The sequence below is a fragment of the Antedon mediterranea genome, chromosome 9 (genome assembly GCF_964355755.1).
Source record: "Antedon mediterranea chromosome 9, ecAntMedi1.1, whole genome shotgun sequence".
In the NCBI taxonomy this organism is placed as follows: domain Eukaryota; kingdom Metazoa; phylum Echinodermata; class Crinoidea; order Comatulida; family Antedonidae; genus Antedon; species Antedon mediterranea.
In genome coordinates this window covers 3,632,941-3,654,331 of record NC_092678.1, presented here as the reverse complement: position 1 = coordinate 3,654,331, position 21,391 = coordinate 3,632,941, and the positions used below count along the sequence as shown (strand labels likewise).

The window sequence follows — 21,391 nt, the reverse complement described above, 5'->3', positions numbered from 1 at the left end:
TACCCGCTAGGACAACTACCCGCTAGTACAACTACCCGCTAGTACAACTACCCGCTAGTACAACTACCCGCTAGTACAACTACCCGCTAGTACAACTACCCGCTAGGACAACTACCCGCTAGGACAACTACCCGCTAGGACAACTACCCGCTAGTACAACTACCCGCTAGTACAACTACCCGCTAGGACAACTACCCGCTAGGACAACTACCCGCTACTACAACTACCCGCTGGTACAACTACCCGCTAGGACAACTACCCGCTAGGACAACTACCCACTAGTACAACTACCCACTAGGACAATTACACCTTTAGTACAACTACCCCTTTAGTACAACTACAGCTTAGGAAAGTTATACCCTGGACAACTACAATTGGTAACTAAATTAACAAGCTGCTTTTGTTGGTGCCAATTGTAAATCAAATTGTGTGTGAGGAGTGGACTACATGAACGGTGTACCACACTATGCATTTTACAATATTTGACATGATATTTATTAACATATTCTACCGGTCTTATATCAATATATGTAACTTACATATCTAGTCTATTTTGTAATAACTGTAGCGATATTTATTTAAAAGAAAACTTCTAGGACAAACAATGTGTATGACACAACCTGAAAACGATTTCCTCAATTGGCACAGTTAGCTATGTTTTAACAATTAGGAAGACTAAGGAAATTATGAACCTGTTGAAAGAGAGAGAGAGATTGATTTTCAAATTGTCTAATGTAATCAATTAATTAATATTGTAGGCTTTTTTAAAAATCCAAACCAAATTTGGAGGTTCTTAGCTGTAGAATACGAAGAAACTAAAATAAGTAGAAATGTTCAAGATAGACATAAACACATCATGGGTATAATTATTCAATTAAAGTTCCTCTATGAAGTACAGTAGTAACAGCCAAATATTCCATATTACTGATTTTTTATATGATTTTCAACTGACTGGTGCAGATAGGTAAACTGTATATTCCTAGATTTCTATATAGCACCTTCATGTCACGCAAGAATAAATATGTTTTAAGGTAATTTGGAGCGTTATTGATTCTCGTTTGTCAAAGAACAGATTCAAAAGCTTACATAAGATCAATCTCTCTTCCTATGTTTTGAAGATCAGTAATTTTGACAAGATCGTATTAATCAAAGTGTAATATAATTTATTATTAAAAAAAAAAAATACATGAAAAGCCTAAGGTGTAGTTATTTTAGAGGTGTGGTTGTCCTAGGGGGTAGTTGTCCTATTGGGCAGTTCTCCTAGGATGTAGTTGTCTGGGTGGTAGTTGTCTTAAGCGGGTAGTTGTCCTAGAGAGTAGTTGTCCTAGGGGTGATTGTCTGGGTTGTAGTTGTTCGGGGAGTAGTTGTCCAGGGGGTAGTTGTCCAGATACAAATTTAAACATTGAATTGTAACATTTTCACTTTATTATTTCCAAGAAATTACCAATTTTGATTACCTGTATCTCGGGCATAAGGGCAAGAAATCCGTATAACACTGGTAAGTTGAGGTCTAAAAAAAAAACAATAGTATGTCAATAATTTAAAAACATCTTGTGTTTTTAGAATCGAAAACAGGGCTTTTAGTGTATAGAAATGTTGATTTCAAATTACATTCTATCTTTTACTTATTGTGAGTTTTCTATATTTCTTGAACTTTTAATATGTTGTTATTGTTATTCTGTTTTATAACCAGCAATTACCAATTTTGTTTTTATACCTAGTGTGTAAAAACCCAATAAAGATAACTTACTTTGTCTCATAGCTGCTAAAATCGGCAGAGCAAAATTATCCTTAAATATCTGGGATAAGGATGACAAATGTTTCCATGTGGAGGGATACCCTATAATTTAAAAAGGAGATAATAAAACAATTACTATACTATTTTGCGAGTTCTCGAGGTGGGCAGCTTGTACAAAACCGGTTGTACTTTTGACTGGTTTGCTGGTTTTTATTCTGTTCTTTTTATATAAATCTTGTTGTTTGTGAAGCTCCTGTAATTTCTTCTGTTTGGAGATAATAAAGTATATCTTATGTCTTATGTTTTGTTTTTTAATTTTTTATCCGAAAAATAAAATTACATATATTACTGAGTGTAAATCAAAAGCAGGTACAAGTCATCATATGTTTCAGTTAATGTAATTGTTATTTTATATGAATGTTCTTTTTTGGTAAACGCTTCTCTGTGTAAATTATTAATAAAAAAACACCAAATTTACCTTGTACAACGTTTCCAATGTAATCAGTAAACTGCAGTTGCAGAGGTGAAACAGCACCACTCGTGCCCGTCAATTTGGCTAAATAAATTTAAGAATAAAAAAAGTGGTATACTTATGAGTAAGTATGAAAACCTTGTCATTGCTACTGTAATGCTTATTAATTATTCATTCATTTATTTTACTTTAATTCGGATACGTACGTCCATAGTCCAATTGCATCGCATTAGAAAAAACAAGTTTAAATAAAAAGGCTAACACACACAAAAAAAACACCGTTATCAGATCATCTCAGGATCTGCATCATTTTGTAATGGAGCCTGGATGATTCAAATGATGATACCATACTACATTCTATCATTTCATTTTTGCTAGCAGACATTCTCTGTAACAATGACGAGTCTTAAATTAAAGAATAGGCTTTTAAGTAAGTTATATAAGTTTACTTACCATGTGCAACCAGCATACTGGACATTGGAACAAACACTATGGTCACTGTGGATTGCTCACAATAATCATGAGAATACGTAAGACTGTAAGATCCTTTGTTCCTTGTATCCAGTAATGTAGGGTCGTCATTCCCTGTATCACCTTTAACCTTAGAACGAGAAAGAAAAATTTGAAAAAGATCATACTAAACGTACAGTACAATAAAGTTGCAGGAACACATGTATAATTGTGCTACAATGAGTGTGTGGCCGAGCGGTTAAGACAGTGGAACCGTAATTAAGTAGCCATAACAAACATTGGCAGGGGTTCGAGGCTGACTCACTCCATGGTTCTGGTGGTAGAACGAGTCTTCTCGGATAAGGACTATACACACATCTAGCTCATGTGCACTTTAACGAACCTCGTACCCCTGGTGTATTAGTACATCACAGCCACTGATCATAACTGGGCCCTCTGGGAGATCAGTCAGTCAGTATAAATAAAATATTTCAATTCATTTCAACTATAATCAGAGTACCTTGCGATCTTGCCAGGTATGCTACAATAATGGGTTTTAGAATGTTGTTGCAAAGGCCTCGATATTGTAGTGCCAGCCTCATGATTATGGAATGTAGAATCCCTTCTTTTTATGAATTTAAGAAAATTATGGCCTGATGTGTTGATTCAATTCATGTGTAAATGTTTTAGTCTAAAAAATTATAGTCTTTATAAGTCAAAGATGCTCGATCTCAAGGTGGAATGCCATCGTGAGATGAGTAGTAATAATTAGTACAGGCTTGTTTATTTTTAATTAATTAATTAATTATTTATTCTTTAAACTGGGTAGCCTCTTCAGTCTAAGACTGTTCGTCCCAGAGGGCCCAGTGTACTGTATATATATGATAAGTATGCGACAGTGACTGTGTGTACACCGGCGTAACCCCCAAGTCGTCTCGAAAGTGCACATGAGACAGATGTGTACACTGGACCTACAGTTTATGGTCCTTATCTGAGAAAACTCGTTCTACAGTACCACCAGAACCAAGGATCGAGTGAGCCTCGAACCCTTGCCGATGTTATGGCTACGTATTACTGTTCCGACTGTCTTAACCGCTCTGCCATTCACTCACTCACTAACTAAATTTATATGTAATTTTACTTTCTATGGACCAGAGATTCAGAAATAAAAGATTGAAAGAATGAATGAATACTTGGATGTTGTTCTAATGAAAACGAGTGTTCTAATGAAATGTTCTGACAGAAAAAAAATTGTGAAAGTGGAGCTTCAGATGGATTGATGAGACATTTTTTCCCAAGAAAAGAAGTGATGTCTGAGGTAATCTGATAACAACTTACTTTGATATTAAAACCAGTTTCAAGGAGTAGAATGTGGCAAATCAATATTAGAACTTCTTGTTCATTTTGCGGCATCTCTTTCTCCAGAAGAGTTCTCAACCTTAGTGGTATTTTATCATCTGTAGAGTCTCTTATCACCATTGGCTCCAAGGAAATGCATTCAAATTGTTCTTCAGCTTTTACTGGTCGTTCAGGCTGTTGTTTATCATTGGACAGTCCTGCTGTTGCTGTGCCCGAAGTGGAGGCATGTTCTGATTCTGAATTTGAAGGTTTACATGTTTTTGTTGGTGTTGGTTCTCTTTGACTCATTGCTTTGGATTTTCCAGGTTTTTCTTTCTCTCTTTTCCTTTTGTCTCTTTCAATCACAAATATTCTATCTCCTGACACAATGTCAAATGATGATAGTGGGGCATTGTCAGATCCTCTGAGTTCATCTTTTCTGTTAAGACTTACAAAGAATGTCCCGGTTTGCAACCTTTAAAAAGAAAACATTCAATTATTTAATTATTTTTCCCGGCTCAATTTAGTAACTAATCATTTGAGTCGCCAGGGCAGATCAAAGATTTCTGAAATGGAGCATAGAGTAGACAAGTAATACTGTAAATACAGTTTTCTTTCCTAAAAGGTCATTTTCACAATCAAACTTGGTGTAACCTTTGTACTGTCACGTCCAAAATCATTGTATGATTTCACCTTAACCCTTTCACTGCGTATACCCGGTATAAACAAACGTCGTTGAAGTGCGTATACCCGGTAATACCGGGTATGGGCAAAACAATGATTTAATCGTATTTGCCTATAATATATAGCACCCTCTATATTTGTTCGATGAACTTGAATATTTTTGCAAGTCATTAAAAAATTTTTCCAGCAAAAAAAACGGTCCTCTATAGCTGTATTATTGTCTTGAAAATCATGCGCCCTCTATAGTTATAGTTATATATAGTATAGTGTATATAATAGTATTCTATCTTGGAAAGTTGTTTTGAGTAGCGTAATGGCGGCCATTTTGAAAGTAACCAAAATTTACCAGCCCCAATAGGGCAACATTGTGTTTATCACAACACGGCAAAAAAAAAATTCTGAAACAATAGTTAGTTTTGTACTATAGTGAATTTTTGGAAAATGTCATTATTTTCACGATTTTGCCCCAAAACTTTGATTTGTGCATAATTTTTAAAAAACAATAAAAATAATTCAATTTTTGTTTATATTTTTATTTGTTATACGTATCTTCATCAATATCCAGTTGGAAAAACGTATTCCATAAGAATTTCTTATAGAAAATATAGTTTTTATCATTGATTCGATAAAAAACACGAAATCCAAAATACCTGTAATGACGTCACATGATGTCATCAATATGCAAATTACTTTTTTTTGTATACCTAACTGTAGACTAACCCTTTGCCCATCACACACCACAAAAATAATTACACAATTATCTTAATTAGTATTTTTTTGCAATTTATTAAAATACCATATGTTTTTCTTAAATATACATTATTTTCTTAAATATGCTCCGCAGTGAAAGGGTTAATGGGTTACAAAAAGAAAAAAGTTTCAAAAGAATTTGCAAATTATTTATTGAGTGGAACATTTTATATGTTGGTGTTTCGGAGGTTTGGTTAACAATTTAACTTGTTTCGAAAGTTACTAATTTTTCTTTAACACTACCTACTGTATTGTCCTAGTTTGGTAATCACATTAAATGATTAGCAACCTAATTATTTTTGTATCGTGGCAAGTAATACACAATAGTATATGAACACATTAAACATTTTATGAATTTATATTGAATTGAGCATTCCCTCAAAGAAAAAAAGTAACTCCGTTTAACAACTAGAAATGTCAACTTGCAAAACAATTTACATTGTGTAAATTATAGATTAATAGATTCTTCTAGGATGTGCCCACAGATGGTTCTCGAATACACATACGTTGTCGTTTATAGAAACGAATAAAAAGACACAATGGCACCCTGGGAATTACTTCCGAAAGAGAAACTTGTCATAAAATGAGTCCAGATTTTTTATTTGAATTCATTTAAACAAACCCAAATTGTGTTTTAGGTTGATAGATGGGGAAGAGGATGGGTACAAAGAAGAACAATTTTTAAATACATTCTTTAACCACTTAAACAAAATATGTTTTCATTTTTTTATAGGCCTATAAATAATATACGACTAAATACATTAAAACATTTGCAATTTAATACTTTGTTAAAACTGTCACTGTCATAGTCGATTGAAATAGTAAAGTACAAACGACACAGCATTACGAAGTTTATATTTTTTGTAATTATTAATTAATACAAACGTTCAGTAATAAAGTTTATTTGTATATTATGTGTTTATATACTGTATCTAACAGTAGGGGCTACTGTACCCACACTCACAGTAATACAGTTTATCTGTATTACTGTGAGTGTTATCTAACAGTACCCACACTCACAGTAATACAGTTTATCTGTATACTGTATGTGTTATCTAACAGTACCCACACTCACAGTAATACAGTTTATCTGTATACTGTATGTGTTATCTAACAGTACCCACACTCACAGTAATACAGTTTATCTGTATACTGTATGTGTTATCTAACAGTACCCACACTCACAGTAATACAGTTTATCTGTATACTGTATGTGTTATCTAACAGTACCGACACTCACAGTAAGACATTTGCGATTCAAATGGCGACCAAAAATGGTTAATACGTATATACAGTATTGTCAAAGTATTGCAATACAGTATTGTCAAAGTATTGCAATACTATCTAAAGGTTTAATGGTTATCCCAAGGACACGCATAAATTTACCTACTTGTCTTAAACCAAATAATTATACTGAGACTGAGAGATTGGAACGTTCCATTCATTGCAAATCAATACATTTGTATAAACGTATATTAAATCTATCAAAATAGTATCTTTTAAAGAAATTCGGCCAGTCTTCAACATTATGATGCTGTACTCGAGCTATTCAACAGGTTTTCAGCTATTAAAAACAATTATCGTAGAAGGAGATAGGTAAATGCAAAAGCATCCTCAGATTATTGTGTGCAGGTATTTTTCAAGATGGACATCTATTAGACAGTGTACCACAATCAGAAAACATCCATATATGGGGCAAACCTAAATTCGTTTTAATTGTCAATAACTAATTATCTAACTCAATTTAATTAGTAAACAGGGTTACATCAGATGGTTAAAATCAGTACTGAAAGTACGAACTAATTTTATATACCAGAGATTAAACATTCTACAAGTAACGTGCGATATACCAAATTTTGCCCTTAGGTAAATTTATAGATTAGCCATTCATATTTTATTTTAATGAATTCATTAAATGATATTATTGGTAATTATTTAATGGTAATGATTCAATCTAATCAGTGTTTGTTTCAGAGACTACACAATTTAAAACTTTTTAAATAGTTTTGAAAAAATATTGAGGCCTAAAACAACAGTACTGCAATTAATAATAAAAACAGTAATCTATACAGTATATTAATAAATATTTTTCACGTATTTTATGTATCTCCTGCATACTAAACATATACACAAATAAAACAAATCCAAATGGGTGTTGTGTTTCCTCAACATATCAACACCCAAAAAAACCCAGAGCGCAACATTTAATTTCGGACAGTTTTTGTGTCCGTAAGCAGCTGTAGTTTTATTATTCTATAACTAATTATTTCATATTCATATTTTAACATTAAATGTTATAATCTGCCGTCTGATTGACATACTTCAACATGCACCTCTCATGCACGTTGTCACTTTCATATCCCATATCCAGTATTGCACTTTTATACTTACTCATCCCATGCAAATTTTTATTAAGGCAGGCAAGATCGTGTTACTGCTTATTCTACATATTACTACTATAGACCACAATTTAATTACAGAAGTAGCAAATAGTTAACAAAAAAATTGTAAAATATCATAACCATTGAAATAAAAATAAAATGTAAATTAATAAAAATGAACACACACAAACAACGATTCCAAATGGTTTTATATTGTTGAACATGAAAACAACTTAACAATTCGTGTTTCCGCAGCAATGTATTTTTCCATTGATTTATGTTAAACTTTTTTATTTAATCTGTAGGCCTATGTATCAAATAATTAATAACCACAAAAACACCCAAAATAATATAATTTGGCATTTTATACTTTCGTTAGTGTCTGCGCGCATCATCTAATTCACACAGCAAAATTTTTCTTAGCGTCTTTAACAGAACAGTCAAAAGTAAAGTATAAAGTTCCATATCCAGTATTGCTTTCATTTTTTATTCTACATATTTCAAAGTGAAGAGATAGTGTATAACAAAATCAATGGCCGCCATAAATACAGTAGTTCTGAATTTTATTCTTGATACAATTTGTTTTTATTTTAATAATTTGTCAAAGTTCTTTTATCAGGGAAGACTTTTATTGTTTTCCATGCAAAGTATATAACCTCACAGGGCAGAAAAAGACCGTGTAGTGATACTATATTAGTATTAAAAACCCTAATCACAACGATTCAGTTATAGTTTAACTTGAATTTACTGCTTTCTATCTAAACTACTAATTTATGTTTTATTGCAAAAACTGAAAACGATTTGAAACTGTAATAATTGCAAAACATGGCATAAATTATGCTGAAACATTGCAATTTGTTACTTGTTACTTGTTAGTCCAGAAGTGTAGTAAGAAGTGTTTAGAATTAAACTGTAATAAAAGCATTATTGACAAATTTGTTTTATGAATTAAATTGTTTCAGGTTACAGTACAAAACTAGAAAGCCACTCCAAGAGTGCATACCTCAACCTACTGTAAAATTCTCTGACATAAGATTGAAGGGTTCTGCTTATGTCACGAACAGGGGGAAGAATGGTTCTAAATGTATCTTTATGACTTTATTATTCCTTTACCAAATTTCAGTAAGAGTTGGACTCTTCTGTTAAGGTCTTACAATTTAAGAGCAGACTCGTAGGATAGTTCATGCCATAAATGATTCGTAGAGCTCTTTTTTAACTCTTTCTATTGACTTAGTTTGGTCTTTCATAATTGAACTGTGCCGCACAGGGCATGCATATTCAACTAAATACTTGTAGTAGATCTTTAGAAGGCACCTTGGCATTCTTAAGTATAATCAAAGTGTACAAACGTTGACATGCTTTAGCAATGATATCATGAATATATGGAACGCCGTTTACGCAACATTTCGATGATATGAATTTTATGACGCGATATGTGAATGAAATGCATCGATATGAATTGAATGGCGTGATATATGAATGAAATGTTTTGAATTGAATGCTTTGAATTGAATGTTTTGAATGAAATGTTTTGAATTAAATGTTTTGAATTGAATGTTTTGAATAAAATGTTTTGAATGAAATGTTTTGAATGAAATGTTTTGAATTAAATGTTTTGAATGAAATGTTTGAATTGAATTGAAAAGTCAAACTATTGGCGGCGTATGTCATTCCCGCTCGCGATTTTATTTCAACCTCTTAATAGGCCTAAGCATGGGTACCCTCATCTCCTTTCAACGCTGTCATCAATATGAATCCTTTACAGAGACTCCCTAACAGATCTGAAACATTGGAATACATATTTCCGAACCCAGGTCTGTTAGGATTCTCTGTAAAGGCAGCGTGGAAGAAAGGAGATGAGGGTACCCAGGCTTAGGCCTAAGAGGTTGAGAAAATAATCGCGAGCGAGAATGACATACGCCACCAATAGTTTGACTTTTCAATTCAATTCAAACATTTCATTCAAAACATTTCATTCAAAACATTTCATTTAAAACATTTCATTCAAAACATTTCATTCAAAACATTTCATTCAAAACATTTCATTCAAAACATTTCATTCAAAACATTTCATTCAAAATATTCAATTCAAAGCATTCAATTCAAAACATTTCATTCATATATCGCACCATTTAATTCATATAGATGCATTTCATTCACATATCGCGTCATAAAATTCATATCATCGAAATGTTGCGTAAACGGCGTTCCATATGAATATGCATATCCCATTTAAGGTTATCCTGCAAGGTGACACCAAGCAGTTTGATGTGATTTACACATTTAAGATCATGGCCATTTAGAATGAAACTGGGAGAAGGACAGTCAGACTTTAGGAAGGAAATACACATCACATTGCACTTGGATGGCTTGGGAAGAACTCTATTTATCAAACACCAATCATCAAGTCTGTCATTGTCTATCATTACTTTTAACTACTTCACTATAAAGTGAGGTCGTCCACATTTTTCCACTGTCTGTCAGTTCCCTCAGCAACATCATTGACTAACACCAAAAAGAAAAGGGGGTCCAACTTCGTGCCCTGGGGCACCCCGCAAGTAATATTAGAATTAGAAGAGGGGCTCCCTTAACTTTGGTATTGTTGCATGTGCGATTTAAGAGGAAACTACAAACGGTAGGAAGAATGGACGGCCTCACTCCTATGGATATTAATTTATTTATGACAACATTATGATCCACACGATCATAATGCCTTGGTAAAGTCTACAGCACATAAGTTTAAATATTTACTACCCCTGTGAGTGGGTAGCCATAACATCGGCAAGAGTTCGAAGCTCACTCACTCTATGGTTTTGGTGGTAGAACGAGTCTTCTCGGATAAGGACTATAAACCGTAGGTCCAGTGTACACAACTTGCTTGTGTGCACTTTAAAGAACCTATTACATCACTGCCACTGATCACCAACTGGGCTCTCTGGGAGATCAGTCTTTGACTGAAGAGGTCACCCAGTATAAAAAAAAAATGAACTAACTGCAGGTGAGATACAACAGAATTTATAAGGTCTACAAGGTAGTGTGAAGTTGATGAGCCTCTACGACAACTAAATTGCTTACTATCTAAAGAATCTTTTATATCATTAGTTATCCGCTAAGAGGCTTTCAAATATTCGAGAAAAAATGGGTGTTAGGATTTTTAGTTGACTACAGGAACGCCAAATACAAACTGGTGAATTTGAAAAGAAAATACTCATATAAAAAAACCTGTACATTAAATCAAATTATGTTTTAAAATTACCAATCACAACTTATAACTCTTGCCTCTTTTACAAAAATGAAGGCCTTTTTTTGTTCTTGGGAAAATGCAATTTCAGTTTAATTGTTACTTTTTAAGACTGCTCGTCTGCTTTTGAAAATTCTGTTTTATCTTTTAACACTAACAGGTCTGAAAATAATACTAAAAAGCGGTCAAGAATTGGGACTGTGGGCCGGATTGCCTCCAAAATCTAATGGAGTTGTCGTTGACCACATACTGTATCTATCTGTATTTTTATTTTGGTATTAGATCTTGCAATAACTTTTTGAGTATCTGCTGCTAACAAACAAACAGACACACACGATCGATTACATACCTCCTTGGCGGAGAACTACTATTTACAGTACTTACTAGATTGCTGAGGGTACAATCAATATAATAATTACAGTTAAAGATATCTAAAGAATTATTTTTTAAAAGACAAATTGTACAAAGACGAGAGTCTACAGAAAATACCATTTTTACAAACATTGACACAAGAAAATTTAACATGAAGAAAGGGTTTACTACGAAGATTACGAACAGGAACATTAAAATAAAACAACGAAACAAGATTACAATCAAACTTTAGAAGTAAGACATTTATACAGGAATTGCAAATCCTGTCTTGCTCTCCTAGATTATAAATCCAAAGGCAAATTACTGACAAAATGACAATGCTGTGGGTATCATCAGTGGCTGGATCTCAATGGAGGACAAAAAAAAAAAGCAAAAAACTAAATCAAAACGATAAAGTAAAACAGCCAGAAAAGTTAGCAGAGCAGCTTTCTGGCAACACTAGCCCTTCATCAGTGCAAGTGATTTTGGATTTTACATTTATTATTTATATATTTTATATTTTTTTCTCATTCTCACAGCTTTCCTCATTTTTATCGTTTCAAAATTAATTAATTAAATTTCAGTATATTACCGGGCGGTTTAGAATTAATGTTCATTGCCTGATGTGTTTATATAAGTATCTCTTTGGAGATCCCGCCTCGTGAATAAAAATTCTGAAAGATGAGGGCGTATCAATTTGATCTCTGGTGCGCGTGCGTACAACTGAGGACTAGTGCTGTTCCGCCGTACCACGTCGAGAATGTTAAAGAGTCGCTATCCAATCGAGTTTGAACAATACCATGAAAGCCCCAGTCGTCTAATGGTTAGGACATCTGCATATCAACCAGGCGGTCCGAGTTCAAGTCTCGGTTGGGGCGACTTTTTCTCATTCTCATAGATTTCCTCATCTTTATCGTTTCAAAATTAATTAATTAAATTTCAGTATATTACCGGGCGGTTTAGAATTAATGTTCATTGCCTGATGTGTTTATATAAGTACTGTACCTCTTCGGAGATCCCGCCTCGTGAATAAAAATACTGAAAGATGAGGGCGTATCAATTTGATCTCTGGTGCGCGTGCGTACTGTACAACTGAGGACTAGTGCTGTTCCGCCGTACCACATCGAGAATGTTAAAGAGTCGCTATCCAATCGAGTTTGAACAATACCATGAAAGCCCCAGTCGTCTAATGGTTAGGACATCTGCATATCAAGCAGGCGGTCCGAGTTCGAGTCTCGGTTGGGGCGACTTTTTCTCATTCTCACAGATTTCCTCATCTTTATCGTTTCAAAATTAATTAATTAAAATTTCAGTATATCACCGGGCGGTTTAGAATTAATGTTCTTTGCCTACTGTGTTTATATAATATCATTATACATAAATAATCAATGTAAAATCCAAACAGTATTCGGTCACCATAATAATAATAACAATAACTAGATTTAATTCTTCACTATGACGAATTATAGGTTATATGGCTTGCATTAATTTAAATCAAGATAATTGATATATTGATTGATTGATTTTCTCAGATTCTTTAATTATTATAATATAATATAGGATCTTGCTAACGGGAATACAATAGCCGGTATAACAATCCGATCAAAGATCCCTCTGCGTATAATGTCATAAACCAAATTGTTACATATAAGTATATACTGAAAGGCATTAATTACTTTTTAAATAGATTTCATTATAAATTATGTGTATAATCTATACACTAAAAAATAAAATTGAACAAACAATACGGATAATAAAAATTCGTTTCCCAATGTGAGACTAGAACTGGGTAACTTGAGTGCCATAGACACGAGCACAGACCACCGAGCCATACACAACTGACTAAAAGTTGTAGAAAGATTCCTCCATGTATTTACTATGCAGTAACCACTTTGGTGCAGATAGATTATTACATACCGCAATGAATTATAATTGTTTACTATTATGGCATCTTTAAAAATGTTAAAAATGATGCACTTTCAAACTATATACTTTTAACTTTAATATATGAACTTACGAAGGAAGAAAGTTAATGTTAAGTTTGTAATTTTTGTCCATTTGTTCATGTAGGCAGCAAGGTTGGTTCATTGAAAATGCTGGAACATTACTACCAGCTCTTCAACAGGGCAAGAGATAAGATGCAGACGAAAAACACTTGTCTGCAAAAGCTGATTACAGTACAAGTCAGCAAAGAGCATGGTTCAGCGTCTTACAAGAAATGCTTTACATCGCTACTGAACTACCGGTGACCTGCATGGCCTATACAATGGCATAAAGGAAGCAATTGGTCCTATTCCAAAAAAAAAGCGCACCACTTCTTTCAAATGGTGTTATACTCATCGAAGCTGCAGATCAACTTAAACGATGGATGGAGCACTTCAGCTCTATTTACGCTACAGACACAGACATAAACTCTAGTGCACTTCAGGAAATTCAGCAGCTAACACCCATGCAATCTGTTATGGAAAAATCACTGGAATTTGTTTCGGAAAATAAAACTGAAATAAAAACGGAAGTGACTGGACTGGAGGCTAGAGTAACTGAAAGAAAAGGGTGACAGAATCAGCGTTTTGGAAAAGGAATTACTCAAAATGGAAAGATATAGTAGGAGTTTCAATCTAAGATTTGGAGGCATCCCAGAAAAAGAAGGAGAAAATCCGATAGATGAAATATCAAATTTAATAGATAATGAACTTGACTTAGCAGGCGTTACCATTGAAAACGCACACAGAACAGGTAGGCCTAAAACCGGATCGCAAACAACAGTTCCCAGACACATAATAGCGAAATTTCTATACAGACCGCAAAGGTTCTCTATCTTATCAAAGACTAAAAAATAAAGAAAAAAAGCTTTTATGTCATGGAAGACCTACCCCTATCTGATGTGAAAAAAAAAACATCAACTAAAGGATGTACTGTAATGTCGAAGACATATCTAGCAGGCAAGCACCCGCCTTTTCGTAACGGCACATTGTATATAGATGGAATGCCTTATTGTGCATAGTCCTAATGACGCAATCAGAATGTAATTTGAATAGCTATTCAAGTATTTATCGCACATTGACACGTAGTGTAGGCCTATTTTATATAATCGTATATTCTACCTTAATACTTACTTTGTAATGAACTTGCAATGTATTCATATTTTTATTAATTATGTATGTATATTTATTTATTTATGTTTTATTTATTTTTTTGCGTCATGTACATTATATATAATATTAATTGTTCAACTGTATAATGATTGATAGTGTAACTTCAAATCTATCGAACTTTAATCCGTTAACTCACAACCTTGATAATTTTGATGAGCAGTCAGCAGATTTAATCGATCAATTAAACTCGAGATCAACTACTCTTGATAACTGCTCATTATGATTGTGACAAATTTAATTCAACCTTCACAAATGATTCCAATACTAGCCTTTCCCCTTTTCATCTGAACATTAGAAGTATTAAAACTAAAGTAGACCCACTCATACGTCTTTTAGACAATTTAAGCATTGATTTCTCAGTAGTTTAAAGTAGGTCTCTCAGAGACATGGCTACATGATAACTCGCCTACTCCCTCCTTTAATACATAACTATACTTTTTCTCTAAAAATAGGTCAACTAGAATTGGTGGTGGTGTTGCTTTATTTTTTCATAATGATATAAATGTTAAAATCAGACATGACATCTTGCTTCCTCTGCCTTATGAATCTCTATTCATAAAAAAAAATCTACTGTTGTCGGTATAATATACCGTCCACCTGGAAGTTGTATTGACCATTTTTCTGAATCACTAGACAGTGTTCTAAGTAAAATTGATTCTGAAAATAAGAAGTGTCACATTATGGGAGATATAAATATTGATCTAATTAAATATCATAATCATCACAGCACTGGAAAAAGAAGAAAAGATGTTCCAGGAAAACTTGAGATGGACCAGTCATCAGAATCATATTGCAAATAAAATTTCTAAAACAATTGGGATTATAAATAATCTTAAGCACACTTTTCCCCGGCGTATCCTTCTTTCATTATATAATTCTTTAATTTTACCTCATCTTTATTATTGTAACATTATTTGGGCTGCTGACTATCCATCTCATCTTGATAAACTTAATAAGCTGATTAAGTGTGCTATTAGAAATATTACTTTTACGTCTTGCATTACTCCATCTGAACCTTTATTTTATGAACTTAAGTTACTGAAGTTAGGAGATATACATACATTGCAAAGTGCCTCTTTTGTCTTTCAATATTTTTCTAACAATCTTCCTTCTCCCATGATGAATTTATTTAACACTGCTGATTTCAACCATGGTCATAATTTAAGAAGTACTGTTCATAAGTTTCAGTTAACTATTCCTTTTGTTAAGATTAACTATCTTCCCACTTTATTTATGTTTCTGGCCCTTTAATTTGGAATCAATTAGATACTAATATTGTTAACGCTTCCTCTCTCCCAACTTTTCGTAAAAAACTTAAAAGTTGTTATCATTGTACTCAAACTAGACCTTCAAACTGTTTTTGTCATGACTTTTTAATTTTATTTAATAATTATATACAAATGTATTTTTTTCTTTTGTTTATGGGTCTTGCGTGACAAGTATTCTCTTCTTGCAAGATCCTCTATTAATGGTATTTTTTGTATTTTCTCATAATTATCATTCTTTTTTATTATATTGTTTTACCATTGATAGAAACTAATAAATGTTGAATTATTATGCATGACCTTGACAGAAATATCACCAAAGAGGAGGTAGAACTAGCCATTCAAATCAACAAATCTCCTGGGCCTGTTTAAAATAGGTGGGGATGTCCTAACAACTAGACCGGGCGCCCAGAAGATTTTTTCATGTGAAAAGCCACAAAAGGTCTGATGGGCTGATTATGTAGATATATGGCCAAGATTCAATAATCAATATTGCTGCCGGGTCCTATCCTGTAAGTTTACCCTGGGGACACTAAATAGGAGGGGTAAAAAATGGATTTAATCATGTGAAAAGCCACACGGATAAAAGTTGTTGGACATTGTTCCCATATGTGTATACAATGTAAAAACAGCAATGACAGCAACTTTATCCTGTAAGTTGCCCGAGACAGTAGCCCCAATTAGTGACCACTAAAAAATGGTGTTATTCATGTCAAGAGCCACACGACTATTCCTTTTGCATTGCAACTGTTACACATTGGGGTGCACAAAAATATCATTGTTAGCAACTTTATCCTGTAAGATGCCCCAAACAATAGCCCTAGACAGTAGCCCAGAAATGCCCGTTGGGCCATACAAAATTTAATCACACGAAAAGCCACACAGCCAATTCCTTTTTTATTGGAACTGTTACGTCTTAGAATAGACAAAAATACTCATGACAGCAACTTTATCCTGTAATAAGTTGCTTCAGACAGTAGCCCAGAAATGCTCGTTGGGTCCAGGCCTACAAGATTTAATCACACGAAGAGTCACAAGGCCAATTCCTTTTTTATTGGAACTGTTCTGTCTTAGGATAGACAAAAATACACATGACAGCAACTTTATCCTGTAAGTTGCCCCAGAAAGTAGTTAATAAGCATACAAAGGGATGGTGAGGTACGTTGAAAAGGAAATAATTTGTAAACGTATACCAAAATATGCCTGTAAAATCATGGATTTGTACAAAGACCAGTATAAGGCAGGCGGAGGTACTGACGATGATATTCGTCCCTATGCTTGTCAGCCATTAGTTACTAAATTAATGACCACATTTAGAGATAGATTAAATATTAGCAAAGACTCAAACAAGGCTGGAAACAGCTAAATCACGGTTAAAAGACCTCAATGAAATGATGAAACAATTCTTTCAATATTCTCCATGTTACAGTTGGCATTGCGTATCAGAATGTCCTTCAGGGGCAAACCACTGAGATGGAAGGACTGTCGGTCAATTCGGTCACTGGAAGACCTAGGCGGAAATTTGACGGAGCAGAGAAAATAGTACCACTATTTTATTCAAATCTAAAACTGGCCAAGTTTAAATTTGAAGAAACAGACCAGGAACAAATAAGTGAATCCGATGCAAGTTATTCTCTTGTAAGATGGAAAAGCCTAGATTTAGTTTGGCTAATCTTATCATCTAATCGAAAACTTCCTCTGTTCAATGGCTTTTACTCAACGTTCGTGAACGATCCATTGCGTTTAACGATCCATTGCGTTTAACTTCCATTGTATACATGAACCCAATTTTACAACCACCAACAAGAAATGATATTGTGCAAGAGACAATGGTTCGATCTCTTAAAGTTGCAGATGAGACATATGATCTCGCAGTGGCACTTAAAGCTTATTCAATACAGGTGCTAACGGCACCAGCTTTTGATTTAATTGGTCACTTTCATATCGAAGGGGCATTTTTTGGAGCGGTTGGAACATACATTTCTGATTCTGGGAACTGAATCGGGTATACTTTTCAGTTTCAGTTTCAGTTTTTATTTTCCAATAATAAACAAGGATCATGAATACTGTATATAGCAAAAATGGAAGGATGACCAAAAAAGAGCAAAGCTCGTACAGTATTTGGCCACCTTAACAAAATAATTAATACATGATACAAACATAATTGAAGCACAGGACGAGACAATACTAGCTAAACATGTTGGCATATGAACTCAAAGATAGTGCGATAAAATCAAAAAAGCAAAAGAACAATGTACATGTAAACATATTTGTAACACTCATTGATAAGTTAAGAGCAAATTATTTTTATACAACTTTTTAAATACTTTGACAGATGATGAATTACGAATAGAAGCATCAATACTGTTCCATAAAATTGGACCATGTCCTCTGATAGTGTTTCTACCCATATCGGTAACAAAATTACATAAGGACGATAAGTATCAAAGGACCTGATGCCATAATTATGAACTGAGTTTACTTTAACAAAATAATTATAAAAGTTAGCTGGTAATAAATTATTCTTAAATTTGTACATGAAAACACCTTTTGATATCTTATGAATATCATACAGTACACAGTTACAGTAAGTTGTTAAGACTAGCAAATAATGGTGGTGAATGCTCAAGGAATTGAGAATTTGTACATAAACGCATTATGCGCTTTTGTTTGCGATAAACAGTTTCAAGGCGACAGTTATGTTGATTCCAGGTTAAGCATTCGTCCATTATTACACCAAGAAATTTACAACTAGTTACACGAGAGATGTTATTATTATCAATGAAAATGTTAAGGTCATTGTAAACACGGTTACTATATCTGTTCTTAAAAATCATATAATTAGTTTTATTAGCATTAAGCGATAACTTATTTGCTTTAAACCAACTCGAGATAGTCGAGAGATCGGAATTAACATTATCAACTAGACGGTTTAAAACATTATCTGAAATTAAAAGGTTAGTGTCATCTGCATATAAAATAAGATGTTTACAGATGTTTGCTAAATCATTAATGTAAATAATAAAGAGTAGCGGGCCTAAAATTGAGCCCTGTGGAACACCACAACAAATGTTTAAAGAAGAAGAACTATGATAATTAAAAGAGATATAATTGCTTTCTATCCGTCAGGTAACTTCTGAACCAATCAAAGGCAACACCACGTATACCATAATGCTGTAGTTTCGACAGGAGAATGTCGTGATTGACGGTGTCAAAGGCCTTTGAAAGGTCCAGAAATATCCCAAGAACATGCTTTTTCTTATCTAATTCAGAGATTATGTTATCATATGCTTGTAGAACAGTCATTTCAGTAGACATATTTGGGCGGAAACCAAATTGGTTCTCTTGCAATAAGTTAAATCGAGAAAAATAATTATAGAGTCTTTTATGAATTATACGTTCTAAAACTTTGGAGAAAACGGGCAGTACCGAGATGGGCCTATAATTGCTAAATTTATCAGTCTCACCATGTTTAAAGACCCCTTCCCTGCAATTTTGGACGTTTTTTGGAAAATAATACATATATATCACTTTAAAAACATTAAACCATGTCATTCCTTGTCTTAAATGTACGTTTTATGGTAAATTATGATAAAAAGTGAGAAACAATGCACTACCTAAGTAGCTCGCGGCGATCGACCTCTCGTGGACGGTCTTAGGCCTAGCCTAGCTAGGCTTAGTTTTGTAGGCCTAGCTGGTAAACATCGGTAACGTACGAACATCGTACGCGAGCTATATACCTAGCCTGACGTTGTATAGTTGCTGCATTAATTGTCTTTCTATTTTTGCCAGACCCCGTTGATACAAATTGGGGAAAACCCGGTATTTTCGCTGAAAAATTAGGAGTCTTCCATTTGTTTTGGCCTCACGATCGATCGAAAAGTGGGCGAATTACAGGTGAAAAACAAAAATATCAATCCGCGCGCAATGCATTTTGGGATTTATAGCGGGCCGCTATAATTATTAGAATCGGCTTATTTTTCACATTTTTAACCGTTTAAAGACGAAAAAAGTTATCGCAATAGGACCATATAGTATTATTTTTACATTCAATATAGTTTGTGATCTTAAATTAGATCTAAAAAACGTAGGGAATGGGGCTTTAAAGACGGGAATTATCTTGGCAATTTTCAGCTTCTCCGGGACAATACCGGTAGCTAGTGATAAATTAAAAATATGAACAAGTGGAGATGCTATTAATTCCCCAACAGATTTAATAATATCTGGTTTAATGTCATCGAAACCGCTGCTAGCACCAGATTTCAGATTTCTGAATATTGTGAGTACTTCATCTTTATCAGTTGGTAAAAAAAACAGAGAGCTAACGGGTGATTTTATGTTATTTATAAAAAAATTAAAAGTAATATCAGATTGAGGAATTTTACGTAGGTATTCAGGACCAATGTTGACAAAGTAATTATTAAAGTTATCAGCAATAATTTGAGAATCAGATATACTGTATGTATATCATTTATTTAAAAAAATGATGATATGTGTTTATTGTTTTGTCTACCCATAATGTTATTGAGAACATTCCAAGTCTGTTTTGAATTAAATTTTGTTTCCTCAAGCTTTTCAGCATAATACTGCTGTTTAGAAATCCTGATTAAAAAAGTAAGTTTATTACGATAATTAACATAAGACGTTTTGTTGGATTCAGTAGGGTTACTTGCATACTTTTTGTATAATTTATCTTTTCGAGTTATTGATTTTAGGATCGCCGAAGTAATCCAAGGTTTTTGAGGAATACAACGACGCCGGGAATTGTTGTTGGAATGTTTAGAGATGGGAAAATGTACATTGTAGACCTCTGTGAATTTATCGATGAAAACATTATATGCATGGTCAGAAGAATCAAGATCAGTAATACAACTCCAATCAACCAAGCTTAAATTTTCAAAAAAGTGTTGAATTCTAGTTTGGTTAAATAAACGAGTGGAAATTTTATTTGCGGTATTTGCGTTGCTAATTGGAGTTGATTTAGTGATTTGGTAAACAGGATAATGATCAGAAACATCGGCAATAACAACACCCGATTTTATATAATGAGTAAAAACGTTAGTGAAAATGTTATCAATTAAGGAAGCTGTTGAAGGGGTAATTCTGGTGGGTCTATCGATAAGAGGAAACATATTATGGTTATAAAAAATAGAGAGGAACTCATTAGTAATGTGATTGTCATTAGAATGTAGAAGGTCAAGATTAAAATCACCGGATATATAACATTGTTTTTCTTCAGTATTAATTTTTGTGAGACAATTTGTAAGATCATAAAAAAATGTTTCAATATTGGTACGATGAGCACGATAGATATTGCCAACGACAATGTTTTTACTACCGGGAACTGTTATTTCAATAAAGATAGATTCAGAATGATCAAAGTGCTCAGACGGTTTGTCAATTAATTTTAAATCATTCCGAATTCGAAATGAGATTGTATTATGAACATAGATAGCAACACCACCACTTCTTCTTCCACAGCGTGGTGTATTAACCAAGTTATAGTTATCTATGTGGATTAAATTGGAACCATCCTCTTTAAACCAGGTTTCTGATAAAGCTAGAA

The 21,391-nt window shown here is 33.6% G+C and overlaps 1 protein-coding gene across 1 annotated transcript in view; it reads right to left on the bottom strand.

Moving 5' to 3' along the window:
• LOC140059306 (F-box only protein 7-like) overlaps positions 1-21,391 on the bottom strand; it is a 36,542-nt gene that overhangs the window by 9,523 nt on the left and 5,628 nt on the right. The window contains exons 2-6 of the mRNA XM_072105178.1: positions 3,999-4,473; positions 2,664-2,811; positions 2,217-2,294; positions 1,751-1,840; positions 1,458-1,510 (exon numbers count right to left, since the gene is read on the bottom strand). Of these exons, the coding sequence (XP_071961279.1) occupies positions 1,458-1,510; positions 1,751-1,840; positions 2,217-2,294; positions 2,664-2,811; positions 3,999-4,473 (844 nt within the window). The remainder of the gene's footprint in view (positions 1-1,457; positions 1,511-1,750; positions 1,841-2,216; positions 2,295-2,663; positions 2,812-3,998; positions 4,474-21,391) is intronic.